Source organism: Argentina silus (genome assembly GCF_951799395.1).
Source record: "Argentina silus genome assembly, chromosome: 2".
NCBI lineage: Eukaryota > Metazoa > Chordata > Actinopteri > Argentiniformes > Argentinidae > Argentina > Argentina silus.
In genome coordinates, this window is record NC_139656.1 from 20,507,540 (window position 1) to 20,526,030 (window position 18,491).

The 18,491-nt window shown below is 43.0% G+C and overlaps 3 protein-coding genes across 4 annotated transcripts; 2 read left to right on the plus strand and 1 right to left on the minus strand.

Annotated features, from left to right (window-relative positions):
- The first annotated feature begins 130 nt into the window (after positions 1-130).
- Positions 131-815, plus strand: h2ax (H2A.X variant histone). The gene has a single exon (XM_083697450.1). The coding sequence runs from the start codon at positions 230-232 to the stop codon at positions 656-658; it is 429 nt and encodes a 142-aa protein (XP_083553576.1). The 5' UTR covers positions 131-229; the 3' UTR covers positions 659-815.
- A 388-nt stretch (positions 816-1,203) lies between these two features.
- On the minus strand, positions 1,204-6,870 carry hmbsa (hydroxymethylbilane synthase a). 2 transcript variants are annotated; one of them, XM_083697448.1, is made up of 14 exons: positions 6,695-6,870; positions 5,912-5,965; positions 5,238-5,310; positions 4,882-4,931; positions 4,628-4,683; positions 4,307-4,384; positions 3,977-4,054; positions 3,751-3,826; positions 3,517-3,630; positions 3,275-3,313; positions 2,800-2,919; positions 2,509-2,562; positions 2,267-2,353; positions 1,204-2,135 (listed from the first exon to the last, which is right to left on the minus strand). In XM_083697448.1, exons 1-14 carry the CDS (start codon positions 6,773-6,775, stop codon positions 1,968-1,970), a joined length of 1,128 nt encoding a protein of 375 aa, XP_083553574.1. In that variant the 5' UTR covers positions 6,776-6,870; the 3' UTR covers positions 1,204-1,967. The 2 variants fall into 2 exon arrangements, with proteins under 2 accessions (XP_083553574.1, XP_083553575.1); XM_083697449.1 differs by lacking the exon at positions 6,695-6,870 and adding an exon at positions 6,073-6,288.
- Positions 6,871-9,334: 2,464 nt separating this feature from the next.
- On the plus strand, positions 9,335-15,667 carry arcn1a (archain 1a). Its single transcript, XM_083693388.1, has 10 exons — positions 9,335-9,504; positions 10,541-10,804; positions 10,998-11,177; positions 11,328-11,536; positions 11,641-11,805; positions 11,890-12,055; positions 13,491-13,638; positions 13,742-13,850; positions 13,981-14,185; positions 14,323-15,667. The coding sequence occupies exons 1-10, from the start codon at positions 9,502-9,504 to the stop codon at positions 14,410-14,412; spliced, it is 1,539 nt and encodes a 512-aa protein (XP_083549514.1). The 5' UTR covers positions 9,335-9,501; the 3' UTR covers positions 14,413-15,667.
- The last annotated feature ends 2,824 nt before the right edge of the window (positions 15,668-18,491 follow it).

The following is an 18,491-nucleotide window of genomic DNA, read 5'->3' on the forward strand; positions in this document are numbered from 1 at the left end:
TTTACTATGTTATACATATCATTGTTACACCAATGAGCGTTGAGCTATTTTCAGTAATTTACTCTCAGACCCAATCATAACCTCTCTGTCATTAGTATGGCCAATAGAATTCGAGGGTGGGATAAAGTTGGACATGTTTATATTCCACTGCACTCTCCGATTTGATCATTCATTCTTTGAACCACAACTTTCTATTATCGCTTACGATTTGTGATCTGAAGTCGCCAATATGTCTGGAAGAGGTAAAACTGGAGGAAAAGCCCGTGCCAAAGCGAAGTCCCGCAGCTCCCGTGCTGGTCTTCAGTTCCCCGTCGGTCGGGTCCACCGTCTGCTGCGAAAGGGTAACTACGCCGAACGTGTGGGGGCTGGTGCTCCTGTGTATTTGGCTGCTGTGCTCGAGTATCTCACCGCTGAAATCCTGGAGTTGGCTGGAAATGCTGCCCGCGACAACAAGAAAACCCGCATCATCCCCCGTCACTTGCAACTCGCTGTCCGCAACGACGAAGAGCTGAACAAACTGCTGGGCGGTGTGACCATTGCCCAGGGAGGTGTCCTTCCCAACATCCAGGCTGTTTTGCTACCAAAGAAGACTGGACAGGCCGCACCAAGCTCTGGCAAGGCGGGAAAGAAGGCTTCCTCGCAATCTCAAGAATATTAGCTGGCAACTAAATATCTGAACTTAAAACCCAACGGCCCTTTTAAGGGCCACTCAAACCTTCTCTAAAAAGCAAATTCCTATTTTCTATGTTCACGCGTTTGACGTTGCGTTTTCGCGCTTGATTTTGTGTTGCAATAAATGTTTTTGATACAAGCTATCTATCGGCTCTGCTGTCTCTTGGAGGATTTGCCTTTAAATTAATGATGACAAGCTTTGATTCTAGACGACGTAAGGTAAATCACTGTTTGTCCAGTCATTGCGATATCAGTCAGTTGCACAATGGCTTGCTACTGATCAATTACACATTGCTGCTAAGTGGCCAGGACACTCAGGAAGATAAATTGTAATTTAAAATTGGGTCTCTCTCACATTCATTCATTTATTTGTGTGAATGTGTATACTTGCTTTCCTCAAATGACCACAATTGTGGTCCATTAAAGATGTGCATAGCTTTCCAGGAACAATACGATGCACTAACCTAAGTCAAGTCACTATTTACTGTTGGTGGCTACCTGGTAGATGGGAGTGAAATTAAATTACAAATGTGATGTTTTTATGGTTTATTTTACTGTTCCTGTGGACATATACACACTACTTCTGTATACAAGCATCAGTAAATGTTTACATCCATAGGAGGGCTGTGGGGCACAATTCTGTAGTATTTTGTTTTCTGAAGACAACCTGGTCAGTATTTAGAGCTGAGTGACAACTTTACAGATATGAAGGCTTACAAGAGTGCACAGCTCAATAAACACAAACGTGGCAATAGATTTTCATGTCAGAGTTGATGGTTGACAATACTATACATTCACTATGAAGAACACTTGACATTAATATGACACTAACAAAACATTTTATTGATGCCACCAAGTTAATTTCACAAAGACCAGGCAATTTTCCTTTCTTCAGGTGTGCAGCCATTGTGTCACAGGGTTGCATGCTTGTTATTGTTTATCAGGTTGAAATAGAGATGAGAAATGTGCAACCCTTTCCCTGAGATGTTTTAAGGCTTGTCATAGGGCTCAGTGTGTAAAAGGCTTATCAGTGTTGGAGTTGTAAAGGAAATCAGTAGTACATTCTTAACCCTCAGCATCTGCAAAATATTTTACATTTTTACCCATTCTCATGAGGTACGACAGTATGCCATACATAAATAGGATAATCTACATTTAGCTTATACAATAATATAACTCTGAGGTGAATCTGCACATGTGCAGAGTAAACATTATTTAAGGCCATGCCAGACTTTCAAGTCAAGGGTCTTAAATGCTGATGACTGCTTGCACAGTAGGAGTGGTGAGAGAGGGCCTTAACGGGCATCATTGAGCTGCCGGGCTGTGGTCAGAATTTCCATAGCTCCTTTGCTCAGCAGGAGGGTGGCCAGGTCAACACCCAGCTTCTCAGCTGCATCCTGGGCGAACTGTGGCACGTTGTGGGCTGTGACCCCAACATGTTGGGTGACTGCCGATTCCTCTACCTGAAAGAGGGGTGGTAGAGGCGACCAGTGAGACAAACATCACATCCACTTTAATGGGATACATTAGGAATATGGCAGGCTGTGTATGATAAGTATGATGACCATGAGAGAGAGGGCTCCCCCTGTCTGACCTGGTTGCCTGCAGCTACGCTAGTCTGCATGACTTCCTTCAAGCTGTCTGCCCCGTCCAGGCTGTACACACCACCAGTTAGAGAGAGCTGGAACAGAGAAAAGCATTAACAAACACACCCACTCACACAAAGTAGTCATGCCAGTATAGTGCAGTCTCTTACATTTTCTGAACTATTCTCTATTGCAGACTCTTTTCTGTATCTATTGCAAATTCTGATCAGATGCCCAACTAATTCCTTACCATTGAATTCTTCACCTCTGTGTGTACAGCAACTGGTACACTGCAACCTCCCTCCTGAGTACAAAAGAAGCAAGAGTCAGTGTCAGATTGATAGTACATGACTAAGAAAGACAGACAGAATATCTGTCTGTAATGATGCACACAAATTATGATCCAACACAAATCGATTGTGAAGTGAATACAGGGCAAGATGGAGAATCATTATGTTGATGTAGCATTTATATAAAGCTGGCTGCTGGCACCATATGTATCTGTATGTAGAGGGTGTGGGGAGATGCAGGGTTTACTTGCCAGGTGTCTGAGGAAGGCGCGCTCAGCGATGCAGCGGAGCACGGTTTCTGGGTGGTGCAGTGTAGACACCATCTCGAGGATGTCACCATCCCGTCCCCGCACCTCCACTGCCAAGGCCCCCTGGGAGACACAACAGTCTCTATTAAGTTAAATTTCATTATACAGACAAAGTGTTTACATTTACCAGACAAAGATTCATTCATACAGTATGCCTTAATTTTCTTCCTGTACTCATCAATTTAGAATGATTCCATACAAACACATGCACATGCATGCACACACACACACACACTAACGGTTACAACTGCTGACAGCCCAGGTGTTTCCTTTTGGCATACAAGCAGTTTGAAAAGAGAACAGCTGTTGTTTAGATACAACTGATCAATACGCTGTGTTTACACAAAGGCAACCAACAGATGGATTAAATAACCAAACCCCAAGCCTGAAGGTACCCATGTGAGCAACATATACCCACCTGGCCAACAGCATACATGCAGTCTTCCGGGCCGAGAACCTGTAGAGACAAACCCAACAGTCGAACCTTTCATTCCTATAGCAGCTATGACTGTAGCTACAGTATGATACAACATACAATCCCCATGTGTGTAATTGCATAGTTTTGTAATAAGATTCCCCAGTGATAATTGCCCAGGGATAAGGCATGAAACACTAATAGTTCCACCAGAGATATGAGGAGCACTGCTGGGTAGACTGTACCTGGCTGACTCGTCCCTCCCAGCCCATCCTCTTCAGTCCTGCTGCTGCCAGGATGATGGCAGCATAGTCGTCCTTCTCATCCAGCTTCTTCAGGCGCGTGTTGAGGTTACCTCGCTGTAATTACCAGGTTAAGAAATAATGACAGGCCACATATCATTCACCTCAATAGACATACAGTACAGTCTATTTAATACACTACAGAAGCCACAGTGGTTTGAATTAGAAAAAGGATACAATATCTTTAAACTCCAGATGAGGAAACCTTTTTTTCAGCTGGGCAGCCCGACGCAGAGAGCTTGTGCCAATTATACTGTGGGACAGACGGGATATCAAGGAGTCAGTGATTAGGTCTTAAAATCACATCCATTGAATATAACATGACAAGTCATGGCCATAAGCTTGACAAAGAGACATTATGTGGTCAGTCTACTGTCAGCTACTTTTCCTGACAAACTCCTACCTCCCCTCTGGCAAAGTGTCCAGGGTTCGTCCAGTGTTCTTTGGATGTAGCACCACTGCATCATGGGGGTTTTCACGCCTTGAGAAAACATTTGAAAGGATGAGAACACAAAAGGGAAACTTATTTTGTAAAACCGAAATTAAATTTTCATAAGTCAGTTTAGAACTTAATTGACGTAACTGAACATTCATTCATCTTGCACATTCACTGAAAGCCATCGGCATCTCCCTGTGTCATACATTGTTGCAACTTGCAAAATTCAGGACATAACAACACTGCCAGTACTTAGTTCTCCAACTATGTGGCTTTGGCTATTGGGTCTGTACTCACTGAAGCACTGCTCCAATAGTAAACCCTGTGGGCAGAGTTGTAGGGAGGTCTTTCAAAGAGTGCACTACCAGGTCAACCCTGTAAGAAAGAGAGGGTATAATAGGGTTATAGTTGGGTTGCATTCTATGCTATAGTTAGATAGCAAAGATTTTGCAATAATCAGCCTTAATCATTCCATATAACAAAAATGGACCTATTGGTTATTACAGCAAGTACATTAATGCAATTCTATGATTTGTCAACAGAGGGAGCTGTTTAGGACACTTGTTACCAGGAAACTCCCACAATGAATCAATATTTATTAAAACAATATAAACATACTCATTCTTCTCCAGAGCATTCTCCAGTTCCTTCGTAAAAAGGTTTTTTTGTCCAATCTGAAACAGCAAGATGAAACATTTGAGACACAGAAATACACACACCAGACCGGACACATTGTCATGCCACCATTCTTGCCTACAGTAACAATGACACTTCAAGTCAATCGTACAATAGTTTGATCATAATCAAATTATTCTCTAACATCTAAAACAACAATTAAGTACAATATCAAACAACGGTTAATGGGAACTAACCTTTGATAAAGCAGTGTCCAAGATTTTGTCGCCAATTGTGGACATTGCAACTGGAATGAAAACAATCAAACAGTGAATTGAATGATTTCCATAAAAGCCAGTGATGAGCTCATCAGATCCATTTCACCATATCTAAGATGGAGTAACAAAACCTTAAGACAGTGAACTGTCTGTAAGTCCAGTTCTATGGCTTACATCATTCTCTCCAAAAAACAAACTCCTACTTGTTCTGAGACTGAAAGGAAGGCAGACAGAGGAGAGGAAGATAGAGAGTCATGGAGTGAAAGAGAGAGAGCAAGCATGTGTATGGCTGTATGAGAGTATTTTTGTGCATGCACATCTCCACTTTTCCTCACCTATTTCCAGATGGACATCTGGATAAAGAGCCTTAAGTGTCTCTGCCACATAGTCGGTCTGAATGCGAGCCAACTGAAATGTAAAGATGTAGGACATATGTGCTTGCTGGACATTACTACTGTAATTTATCATACAAGTAGATCATTTATCTATGCTGACACTATTGCCTTCATACAGGCAAAGGCTTAATGTATGCATTTGTAAGTTAAGTAGCCTGTAGACCACCTGTGACACATGACCACAGACACTTGTCAGTGACTATCACAATGTTGACAGATTGGGGATGAGCTCTTATCTGATGAGTACATGCAGACCCACCCATCTCAATTTATTCTTCCTCCCTAACCACTCAACTGAAAAACTCACATCCATACTTGTAATCAGTAAATAACAAGGTTGAATAAAGAGAGTTTTTCAAATTGTCTGTTTGGTGACCAAGTTAACATTCAGTCAAAGGTAACAAATGACATACTGTATGCAGGTATGACTCCCCAAAGTCAGTCAAATTTGCCTCCTGCCTAGTGTCTTTTTAAATCATTAATTTAAAAAACTAATAATAATTAACTACTGAACTCAATTTGAATACCTCCATAGAATAGTGGTCAACTCAATGGCATTAAATAAACCACATACCTGAGTGTCTAATCTAGAGAATGAATTAACAAATTATTACCTGGCTCTTCCTGGTCCCCATCCTGATGACCCGACTCACTCTGCCATTTCCATCCTGTTGAATGAGAATATCAATCATCATAAATAATCATCCTAATAAGTCAGTCCAGCTGGTTAGACAAGCCCAGGTTAAAGAGACTCAGTGGAACCTTCATTACTCACTCTAATACACTTATAAGGTCCTTCTTCCATACTACTAGTTACTTAAAGACGGATCTTCGTGACAGGGGTGAAAAAAAGGTCTTTCTTAGGCTCAACAAGGCTGTGTATATGGAGAACACTGCAACGAGTGTCTTTGCCCTATAGTGCCTTGTCCGCTAGTCCCTCCACCCACTGTCTCAGGACTGCCTTATGCCGATAAATTAAGAATGCTGATTCATTGCGTGTCAGTTGTTGGGTGTGTGTGTGTGTGTGTGTGTGTGTGTGTGTGTGTGTGTGTATGAATGGATGAGTTTGAGCAAGACTATTCTTTCCACATTTCCGTATGAACTGCAGGCAGGTACTCAAAAGACCTACACAGAAACATCGAGTGACCACGCTTTGATAAACGATTCCCTGAACACTGAGGTGAATTCTAATGTAAAACTTCGAGATTAGTGATTACGAAGTGTATCAACTAATGGGAATAACATACATTTTGAACTGTAATCCCGCACTGGTTTCTCTCGTATAGTTTCCTCCTACCGTAACCAATGATAGCATGCGATCGTCGTGAATAATGTTTCCGCCAATCAACGCTAAGCAAAGGCAGTCCCAAAAACTAAACTCGTGCTCTTATTCCTACCTTTACTTTAGAATCTGCCCCCGACATCTCCCTGAAACGCAAAGTGTCCAGCGATGTTATCAAGCTGTTCTTCAATGTCATTAAAATATCTCTGCTGTATTCATAACAAAACCGCTCAATTGAAACTGAAGGAAAACTACAATTTCAGACTCTGTGACCTCGGCAGCATAGTTACTTCCGCCGGAGTAAACTGAGGGGCGGGGTATGACTTTTGTGGCGCATTCAAGAGAGATGCAATGTACTGCGCAAAAATACACTGCTCAAAAAAATTAAGGGAACACTTAAGGGACACATCAGATCTTGATGAACGAATTATTCAAGTTGAAAATCTTTACTGATGTACATTGTATAATTTGTTGAGAACAAAATTACGTAACAACGGTCAATGGAAACCAAAATCATCAACCCATTGAGGGCTGGATTCAAAATCACACCGAAAATTAAAGTAAAAAAATAAAATCACAGGCTGATCCAACTTGTGTGAATTTTATCACAGCAACTCATGATGTGATTCAGTAGTGTGTATGGCCCCCGCGTGCCTGTTCGCACTCCCGACAACGTCTGGGCATGCTCCTGATGAGTCGGCGGATGGTGTCCTGTGGGATCTCCTCCCAGACCTGGATCAGGGCATCAGTGAGCTCCTGGACAGTCTGTGGCGGTACTTGGTGGCGTCGGATGCACCAATACATAACGTCCCATAGGTGCTCAATTGGATTTAGGTCAGGGGAACGAGAGGTCCATTCAATGGTATCAATGCCTTCTTCATCCAGGAACTGCCTACACACTCTGGCCACATGAGGCCGGGCATTGTCCTGCACTAGGAGGAACCCAGGGCCCACTGCACCAGCGTAAGGTCTGACAATGGGTCTGAGGATCTCATCCTGGTACCAAACAGCAGTCAGGGTACCGTTGGCTATGACATGGAGGTCTGTGTGACCCTCCAAGGATATGCCTCCCCAGACCATCACTAACCCACCGCCAAACCGGTCATGCCTCATGATGTTACAGGCAGCATTATGTTCACCACGGCGTCTCCAGACTCTTTCACGCCTGTCACATGTGCTCAGTGTGAACCTGCTCTCATCTGTGAAGAGAACAGGACGCCAATGGCGGACCTGCCAATTCTGGTGTTCTCTCGTGAATGCCAATTGAGCTGCACGGTGCTGGGCAGTGAGCACAGGTCCTACTAGAGGATGTCGGGCCCTCATACCACCCTCATGGAGTCTGTTTCTGACAGTTTGGAGTGAGCAATTGTCTGTGGCCACCACATGCAAAACCATTACCTTTTTGGGGGTTGTCTTGCTTTTGCCTCTCCAGTGCACCTGTTGTCACTTTCATTTGCACCAAAGCAGGTGAAATTGATTCACAATCACTTGTGCTTCCGAAATGGGCAGATTGATATCCCTGAAGTTTAACTGACTTGATGTTATACTGTGACGATTAAGTGTTTCCTTAATCTTTTTGAGCAGTGTATTATCCACCTGGAAATCGTGAGGTTTATCACATAATTTATAGTGCTCTCCAATTAATGTTCATACCTGAATACTGAACGTTATCTCTCAATACCCTGTACTGATTTTTAGCAGGCGATCAAACTCTCTCTTCCCTCCAAAAAATATGTAAAAATTCCTCCCTGAAATATCTCACGTGATGCTCTGGCGGCTTGCCAAATCTATGATCAAGGCCCTTTGCCCCATCAACTAATCAATTAAATTAGAATAACCATTAATTACCAAGTACAAACAAAACGGATGGCCTAGTAACAGAGGTTATGAGCCAATATCTTACACAACATCTAGGTTGATTGGCATCAAGGGTTATGGAAGTTTGGAATCCTTTTATGTAAAATAATAGATACCAATCGGGATGTGGGTAAGGCCGGCAATTCACCCATGTGTGGGCCTTACAGGTGCTCACAGCCTGCTCTGTACCATCCTCTTATTTTATCAGTGCTGTACCCATTATTTTGCCTATCCCCAGGGGTGGTGAAACTTTCAGAGCATTGAGGATAATTTTCTTGTATGCAATACTGATCACTGTATACTCTGTATGACGTGTACCATTCTACTGTATGCAATTAACATTGAGCATTGGGCGGAAGGGTCTGGGAACGAGATTAGTATCACAAAGATAGTAGGATTAATTATACAATCTTTGTTATTAGGCAAATAACCAATATTATATCAATTTATGAATGATGCCTGTGTCCTTCCTATACCACGTCCGTAGACTGTGCTGCCCCCATGGTTTCATTTTAGCCAGTTTAAGATTAAAGGAATGAATTAGATGAATGGACACATACCCACTTAACCAGTATGTCAATGGAATAGATGCATAGGATTGATCTCCCTCTATTTCTCTCCACACACACACACGTTTGTATATTGCACTTATCATTTACATTGTATCAATACTTTGTTTTATGGGCTACTTTTTTTTAGGGTGGGAACTGGCAAGGTACATAAAATACTGATGCTGGCTGGCATAGGCTATCTGGCTATAGAAAAGGCATCATTGCACGATAGTCTGTGTGTCATTCTGATTCGATGCAATTGTGTTACACACTCGCTTGCTGCTGATGGTGAATCTTCCACATGTTCATTTTTTTCGTCCATGCCCTTTTACCTTGCTGACGAGCTCTTTCCGGTGGAGACGTGGCTAGGTCTAGAAGTCCTTCCATATTGAGCTTTTACACACAGACGCAAGTTTCTTCCTGTATATATAGACTTTTTGGAAACGCATCACTTGTAATATTACAGAGGCAGTACAGACGGGATTTTTGGCACATAAGGGATTACAGGAACAAAATGGTGAGCAAATGAACAATGTGCAGCTAGCTAACGTTATACAATAGCTACAGTAGCTAGCAGCACAGCAGCTTGAGTCGAAGTGGCCAGCTAGCTCGGGACTAGCTGTCTAGCTCGCTATGATCACTACTGTTATAACATTAGCAATGTTGTTTTCAGATTTTCAGATGTGAAGAAGGCGCAATAATGCAGACATATATTGAAATATATAGAGATGTTTGGTAGCTTGCGATCTGTTTTATTTAGCTAGCTACTACTTCCTTTAGCTAACAAGCTAGCAAATGTCATTAGCAAGCTAGCTAGATAATGCATTGCAGAAATTGCATTTCTGTTGTCTGCAACGTTAGCTAACTAGCTTGCAGTCATCGTAGCAGGCCCCTACTAGATAGATGTGCCTTTGACTAACTAACTAACTAGATGACTGGTTATGTACCTTTGCCTTACTAGAAGATAAATTAAATGGAATGAATTAGCTTAGCTAGCCAGACCCAACCCTCTCAAAAGAAAACAAAAGTGATACCATTTACCATAAAGGGGTTCTTAAAGGGGTAAAGGGGTTCTTTTAAAAAGTTCAACCTGATAATGTGCTCAGATAACTGTATCTTTGAGGATGATTGAACATTATATTGTACATTGTCTCTTTAGGACTACCAGGAGCAGCTGTTATGATGTTATATGATATGGATTTTCTTTTATTGGTGGGAACCTTGTCATTAGAGTACTCTCAAGTGTCACCAATGTCTTTTGCTGGCCTATCGCCTCTATCAGGCTTTGTGGAATTCATGGCCGTTGTCACTAGTGTGTAACCTAGACCAGACAGACCTTTATTCACACAAGGATAGACAGCTGACACATTCCCTGCATAAATCTGATGCAGTCAGGACTGTGTTGAGGGTGGAGAATGGGAGGCCATCACAGGTTGAGGTCTTGGGGTTGGATGTCTTGTTAGCAGTCCAACTGTGATAATGGACTGCAAAAGCCATACTACATATGATATAAGGAGCAACATTTGATTCACCATCTCCATCTACTCTCCCAGGTGCTGTTGGCAGCGGCGGTGTGCACCAAGGCGGGCAAGGCCATTGTTTCACGGCAGTTTGTGGAGATGACAAGGACACGTGTGGAGGGCCTGCTGGCTGCCTTCCCAAAGCTGATGAGCATGGGCAAGCAGCACACCTTTGTGGAGACTGAGAGTGTGCGCTATGTCTACCAGCCACTGGAGAAGCTCTACATGGTGCTTGTCACCACCAAGAACAGCAACATCCTGGAGGATCTGGAGACACTAAGGCTCTTCTCCCGTGTGGTATGAACTGACTCTTAAACCCTCAAACATACCCTCCCACTCGCATTCACCTCTGGGAGAGAATAATGTTTTCCAGATGAAGATAGCCTAAGTGGATCCACTCTATTACTGATTTGTTTGTTTGTGGGGATGGTTCACCATCAGATGATAATGGGCAGTGATGATTAAGTGACGGTGTGTGTCTCTCCTGCAGATTCCTGAGTACTGTCGAGTGCTGGAAGAAGGGGAGATCTCTGAGCACTGCTTTGACCTCATCTTTGCCTTTGACGAGATAGTGGCACTGGGCTACAGGGAGAACGTCAACCTGGCCCAGATCCGCACCTTCACTGAGATGGACTCACACGAGGAGAAGGTGTTCCGTGCCGTCCGTGAGGTGAGAGCAGGAGGACAACTGAACACAACTGCATTTGTTATGTGTCAATTAATCATACACCAGTCTGAATGGTCATTGGTTACACATGACTCTCCTCTTTTGTCTCTCTCTCTCTCTCTCTCTCTCTCTCTCTCTTTTACTCTATCTCAGACCCAGGAGCGGGAGGCTAAAGCAGAGATGAGGCGGAAGGCCAAGGAGCTGCAGCAGGCCAGACGAGATGCAGACCGTTCAGGAAAGAAACCTCCTGGTTTCGGCGGGTTCGGTAGCTCCGGCATCTCCAGCAGCAGCAGCACAGCCACCATCATTACAGACACTTTCATGGAGCCAGAGAAGCCCAAGGTGGCCCCTGCCTCTGTCAGGTATTCTCAGTGCATTGAAGGAAGGGAATTCTCCATGGAATATGTGAAACACAAATGAACATATCACATACCTCTCATATAATTTGTCCTGCATTTCTCCACAGGCCTAGTGGTCCCAGTAAGGCCTTGAAGCTGAGTGTCAGAGGGAAGGAGGTAGATGACTTTGTAGACAAGCTGAAGTCAGAGGGGGAGAACATCATCCAGCCCAGTACAGGGAAGAGGCCTTCAGAGGCCTCCAAAGCCCTGCCTCCACCAGTTAACACAGAGAGGTAGATTTAACAGGTTTCAAGTCCCACTATTCTGAGGATGACTTTTGCAGAAGGATCATTGACTTCTGACCCTGTCCTTCCCAGTGTGCACCTGCGTGTGGAGGAGAAGATCACCCTGACCTGTGGGAGAGACGGTGGGCTGCAGAACATGGAGGTCCTGGGCATGATCACACTCAGAGTGTCAGACGAGAAGAACGGACGAATCCGGCTCATGGTCAACAATGGAGACAAGAAGGGAGTCCAACTGCAGGTACATTCCAAATGGGCAGGGATCAGGGCATAACATGCACTTATTGGTCTACCAGCCACTCAGATTTTTTTACCAGCCAGGATTTTTTTCAAACCAACATTAAGGCAAATATAACACAAATATAGGCATTAAGTTTCGCGCCTAACCCTGCTCAATATTTTCATACATGCATGTTTTCTATCTAATGCGGTGTACTTAGTTGCATGTACATAGTTGCTATCTTGTGCTGTCCTGTGTAGTGAAATTTTACTTTAATGCTTTATTTTAATGCATTGGTTGTAACTACCAAGAAAGCTGCTAGACTGGGGGGGTTCTTTGAAAGTCAGGAGAAGCGTGAGTGAGATGCACAGCAGTTAGTCAGCTGGAGGAGGCAGGAGCAGCAGGTGTGTTGTCACAAATGTTGAATCAACGGTGACAATAATTGCGGATCGCACCAGTTTAGTTTTTAAATTGAAGCCTAGTATTCGCCTAGGCATTCATGGGTCGGGCCATGATAAAAATCACAATATGTATAACTAGAGCTGGACAGATATATCGAGAGCACCATCGATATTGGCATTTTACATACATATCTGTATCGGCACATATTCCTCCGATAATGCACCGATGTGCGTGAAAATCTGTGTGATTGGGTTTTTCCAGAGCAAATTATCCACATATATGGATTTTCTATGAATGAATAAACTTGTTTATTGGCGTTTGCTGTTACTGGAGACTGGGGAGCCTACTGAAGTGGCTGAATTTAGCAAAGTAACGTTAGCTCTTTGGACTGCAGTCAATTAGCACAGTTGCAAACTGAAAAGATGTTGACTGAACAAGAGAGTTATTCGGCATAAGGAGGCACACAGTAAGGTATTATTTACCAATCATTTATTTCACCAGTTAATATCACTAGCTTGTATCCATGAATTTTAGAGTCAGACGTTTTTCGAATGTACCTCTTGGGGAGGGGGCGGGTTGGAATAAACCATTACTGGAAATGTCAGTGGTTGGCAACTTTATGTTTTAGAATGCTTTTCACAGTGAATTTGTGTATGTTTTTGTAAATGAAATATACTATAACAAAAATAATTCAGTGTATGATCAAACTGTCACAACAAGTTATATTGAACAGAAAATCACTTACATCAATGTGCAGTACACTGAACATGTGCACATAAAATAAATAAATGTTGCACTATTCATCAATAGAGATCATTTCAGGTCATTATTGAGATGTATTTTTGCCTAATCAGCATTAAGAGCATATTTTCTCCATTACTTATGAAAACTGTGCTAAAAAGGAACTATAAAAAAAAAAAAAAAAAAAGCTATGTCGTCAGATATATTGGTTATTGGTGAATGTTGGCATAAATCGGCATCGGACCCATCGGTCAGGCTCTATTTATAACATGGGTCTTTAACAATGTGTTTCGATGATTTCTTCACTGTACAGACCCATCCCAATGTGGATAAGAAGCTCTTCACATCAGAGTCAGTGCTTGGCCTGAAGAACCCAGACAAGTCCTTCCCCCTCAACAATGATGTGGGTGTCCTCAAGTGGAGGCTACAGACCACAGACGAGGCCCTCATACCACTGACGAGTCAGTACATTTTACTGGATGATGCCAGTGTCTTTCTTTGGTGTTTTTGTCTTTCTGGTGCTGGCATGTGATTTGTTCTCATGGCTCCTTTTCATTTCCCCAGTAAACTGCTGGCCCTCTGAGAGTGCCACTGGCTGTGACGTCAACATCGAGTACGAGCTTCAGGAGGAAGCACTTGAGCTGAACGATGTGGTCATCTCCATTCCCATCCCGTGAGTATACATGCAGAGGCTATTATTTTCTCAATTTATTTGTTTTCCCATTCTTACATGTTCTATACAATGTAATCCAGTGGTCGCGTACACTGAATGGTGTTTGATAGCATTTGCCTTGGCCCTATAGGTCAGGGGTGGGTTCACCTGTGATTGGTGACCTGGATGGAGAGTACCGCCATGACAGTCGGCGGAACATTTTGGAGTGGTCTCTACCAGTGGTGGATGTCAAGAATAAGACTGGAAGCCTGGAGTTCAGTGTCGCGGGCCAACCCAACGACTTCTTTCCTGTCAATGTCACTTTTGTGTCCAAAGGCAACTACTGCGACATCCAGGTGAGTGTCTGGACACCCTGGTGTGTAACACCATATCACCATGAAGGTTTGGATTTGTTTTATTTCCCTTGAATGATGCGGTAGTGCTGAATTTGTATGACTATTATGTGAGTGTCTAATGATTCCTCTCCCCTCAGGTTCCCAAAGTGTCCCAGGTGGATGGAGACAGTCCAGTGAGGTTCTCCACAGAGACGTCATTTGTGGTTGACAAGTACGAAATACTGTAAAGAAGGATATATTATATTCATATACTACCAACACAAAGATGACCAGATCGGTGGACTGAAACAACATCTAAAAGGAAGTTGGGTGCTGCTATCCTGTTCATCACCATCAGTACATCAACAGGACATGAACCCTTTTCAAAAGCCCTTCGCACCATGACTTGCTGTAATTGGTGAATTTGTACCTTTTTACCAGAAATCTATAAGCAGATCTATAGCTGTATGTCAAAAAAGAATGCTGCACTTGCAAGGTATGATAAAGTCAAACATGAGGTCTCCGGTCAGTGTCAGGGCAGGTTGGGAGGACCTGGGTGGTGTGGTAACAGGAGGGGGGCTTTAGGTGTATGGATAACAAGCTTCCAGAAGCCCTGTTTGTGTCAGTTACTTTTGCAAACCTTTGGTTCTACTTGTATAGAATGATTTTATTCTGTAACCTATTGGCTGACTACAGACAAGTCATAATCATGCACACACCCTTAGATATACCCATACTAAGATACAAACTTGTTGCCCAGCTTACAGTCCATACAGCACTGCAACCACTGTTGCTTCGGACAGAAGTACACTGTCATTGACTGACATTTGTTGTATAGTCTGTACCTTGCTTGTGTTTAAAAAAGACTACACTAATTGAAATTGTCAGTCAGTTTCGTTTTCATCACCCTGGTCTGCTGACAAGCTACTTTAGATATCAAGTGTAACAGCCTGTTTGTGTCGTGTTAAATGGTGAAATCAGTTTTGTAACAGTACAACTCAGAAGTACTCTAGCTTTATGCACTTTGCAGTAAAGGACACTCACTCAAGAACAAGTCCTGTCTGGGATTTTGACTTAGTTAAAGCCTGCTTATATAATGAAAACAATCAGAGAACCATGGCCGTGAAAAAAACATCTACCATGTGTCCATCACATGTCCATCACCACCCAAGCTCCACCCTCCAGCCAGCCCTGGCACAAGCCCCCACGGTTAGGAATGTCAGAGATCTTTCTTATTTCACAGTGCGTAGGAGTGGCCATATTCACCTTGACTGTGCTTATACAATTTAAAAAAAAAAAAAAAAAAAAAGGAGGGAAAGTAAATATTTGTCTTTGTTGGATTTTTTTCTGTTTGTTTGTATTCTGAATTTTGTGGGATTCAGATTGTTGGTGGGGGAGATTTGAAGTAAATCTAAGACTTTTGTAACCCTATAGAATAATTAAAATGGGTAATTAAAGTTAACATTCCAATGTAAACATGAAAAGATTAAAGTGTATTATAAACCCTGAAGCTGATGTCTCTTGTCTCTTCTTCTGTACAGTATGTTGTGCCTGCAAAGACCAGTTGTGAAGGTTTTTAGAATTAATGTTTTTGTGTGTTCGGTCCTTCTCTCCTCCGCTAGCTGCACTCCTTGGTGGCAGAGTCCATGCCAGGTGGAGTGATCTGCAGCAGCAGCCTCCAGGGTGGTGGGGTTCAACACTTCTTTAGGGAAGTCTTTAGTTGGTCCTTTAGGTGCTCTTTTGCTTTCTTTTTTCACACACACAAACACACACAGTCAGTCAAAGTCGAATGAAAGCTGAGAAACATTGTCTCTGCCCAGTGGATGGTCCCACCATTCCCAGGCAGGGTGTACTGTACATGAGTTTGAGGTGAACCTTTCTGCCAGACTGTCGCTCCCATCTCTCTGCCTGTCTCCACAGTGGATATTTGGGCCATGTCAATACAGGGATGATCCCTCTACAGAGCACACCTGATTGAATCTGGCAAAATAAATCATTCTGCTTTTTTTCACCCTTTTCTGTCATAAGTACATTTTTAAAGAGATTTCCGTGGCAGAGAATGCACGTCAGATTTTGCTATTGTTTCCCTGCTTTATACTTGAGGGAGGAGGGAGAGCGAGTGCTTGTACGTATATGAAAATGTGATGGATTAATAATATAACTGTTGACCTGCTTTGCGCTCTCATAGTGTGTGTATTTGAGCCATAAGATGAGGAGAAATGTCAAGAGCGTTGGTGAGTTGAGAATGCATAAACCATGAAGTAGGATATTAAAAAACCTAATGAGAGAGGCAGATGTGTTATTATGGCTAAGGCGTTTGTGCCCAAGTGCATGGAATCAGTGTCTGTAGGAGGCAGTAGCAAATGGCAGCTTCCTTATTTTGGGTTAGTGTGGGGGAGAGCGGGGGCGTGTCTTATTTGGAAAGAATGGATGGACAGTTCAGTCTAGTTCTAATGTGTGACGGTGTCTCAGAGAGAGGGAGACGTCTGACTGTAGTCACAACCTGTAAGGGCCCCCTTGGCCCCACAGTGATGTTCCTCTGGGAACACTTTAGGACTTTTAGGGAACTATTGCCTTTACAGGTTAGTAGCTGGTATGTGATAGTGCCAGAGTAAAACCTGAGCCTGAGAGGTAGTTTGAGGTAACCTGTGGATGTCGTTTGCTATGATGGCACAGAGACAGGGATGAGTGTCCCAGGATTGTGCAGTGACATAGGAGAGGCTTTCACCTCACTCCCAGGATTGGAAATGAAGGTCAAGAGGGTCAGATTCCAGGTAGGCAATGAGTTTATCTTGCAGCTGGTATTGTGCATGTAATGCATCTGATGTAAGCTATCACAGACCAACTTTCCAACTTTGGGAGCCACACTTGTGCTATGTTGCTCAGGCGAAATAAGTACAGATTACAGATCAGTATAGATTTGTTCTCTATATTGTCTCGGCCTCTTGCTTGGTCCTCATCTATAATGATGGGGGTTACAATTATTGGTTACAATTATATAATTCTATTCAGTATTAGATGTGTTCCCACTCAAGCTGGTATATATGCCCTAACTGGTCTGTATAAGCTCTGCTATTCCTCCAGTCTGCCCAGATACAGTGTGCACTATGCCTTATTTAGAAACATCATAAGGAATAAGTATACTTGAGAAATAATGTTCCTGGCACTGAGATGACAAACTTCTCCTGAGCCTGTAAAGTCCATTAAGTTGAAGAGGTCCATAAAGAACCCATTCACTGGTATTTATCTGCCCCTGCAGTGGCTCAGAGTTGAACCCTCCTCTACAACAGCTGATACAAGGATGAGTGGTGAAATGGGAGAAAGAGACACATGCAAGACACACAGTTGTAGCACATACAAGACACCAGATATAGCTGTTTTAGAACATGGACAGTTTCAGCTGTTTACTTAGTAGGTGTAAGAAGTATATTCTGAGCAGGTTGGATAATAGTCAACCAGGACCTGTCCTGCTTTGGAGAGTTGGCAGGGACTGCACTGCATGCTTTTAACCATAAGGGGTCATTGTTACAACATCATCCCAGCATCTGTGCATCCCGCAAGCCAATAATAAAGCTGCATTAATGCATTGATGCTCTTTCTCAGCCTCTTTAACCTATTCTTTAATATAAACAGTACACTGCTACCCAGTCATTGAACAGTTCCATGGAATATCTTGGATAAATCTACTCCCGATGTTTCCTCTCATGAGCTGGTGACCCTGTGTACCCCCTCCCTCATACCCCCTTACACAATGCAGTGCCAATTAGCCCTCTTTGTGAATTGATGGAAAATTCCAATCACCTTAGGAAAGGTCCTCCCTTCATACCCTGCCTCCCTTTCATGTTATTTAATGAGTGCTTTCATTTAATTATTTCCTGTGACCGCACACTTGAAGTAAGAGGCTTCAGAATAGGCTTGGAAAGGAGGTGAATGTTCCTCCTGCTTTAAATGAAAGAAAAGACTTGGCTTCTTGGGTTGCCTCTCATTGTTATAACGACCAGCTTTAACCCATCCAACGAGACACTGTCAAGCAGAGGGAAACTGCAGCACTTCCAGGGAAAGTGTGTATGGTGATCATGATGCCGATGATGATGATGGTAATGATGGCTTGATATCAAACAATGAAGTTCCTCATGATGCAACTTTCTCTAAGACATTCCTTATTTTGAAAAGGTACTGTTGGCTATGTGGCCATTTTGGAACAGGGTGACATGCTTGACATTGCAGTAACATACTCTTTGTCAGCAGCTCAGCCTCAAATCATTAAAATAACATGATACTGCTTGGGTCTGGGGTAGACAAGCTCCTGTCATGTCTGCCTGGGATA

What these genes read in the sequence shown, in the direction of transcription:
- h2ax (XM_083697450.1), top strand. Translation starts at nt 230, where the DNA reads ATGTCTGGAAGAGGTAAAACTGGAGGAAAAGCCCGTGCCAAAGCGAAG.
- hmbsa (XM_083697448.1), bottom strand. Translation starts at nt 6,775, where the DNA reads ATGACATTGAAGAACAGCTTGATAACATCGCTGGACACTTTGCGTTTC. An exon ending in ACTATTGGAGCAGTGCTTCA is followed by an intron (nt 4,055 to 4,306) that starts GTGAGTACAGAC and finishes TGTTTTCTCAAG; the next exon opens with GCGTGAAAACCCCCATGATG. An exon ending in CAGAGGTGAAGAATTCAATG is followed by an intron (nt 2,354 to 2,508) that starts GTAAGGAATTAG and finishes TCTCTGTTCCAG; the next exon opens with CTCTCTCTAACTGGTGGTGT.
- arcn1a (XM_083693388.1), top strand. An exon ending in GTGGCCCCTGCCTCTGTCAG is followed by an intron (nt 11,537 to 11,640) that starts GTATTCTCAGTG and finishes ATTTCTCCACAG; the next exon opens with GCCTAGTGGTCCCAGTAAGG. An exon ending in GGCCCTCATACCACTGACGA is followed by an intron (nt 13,639 to 13,741) that starts GTCAGTACATTT and finishes TCATTTCCCCAG; the next exon opens with TAAACTGCTGGCCCTCTGAG.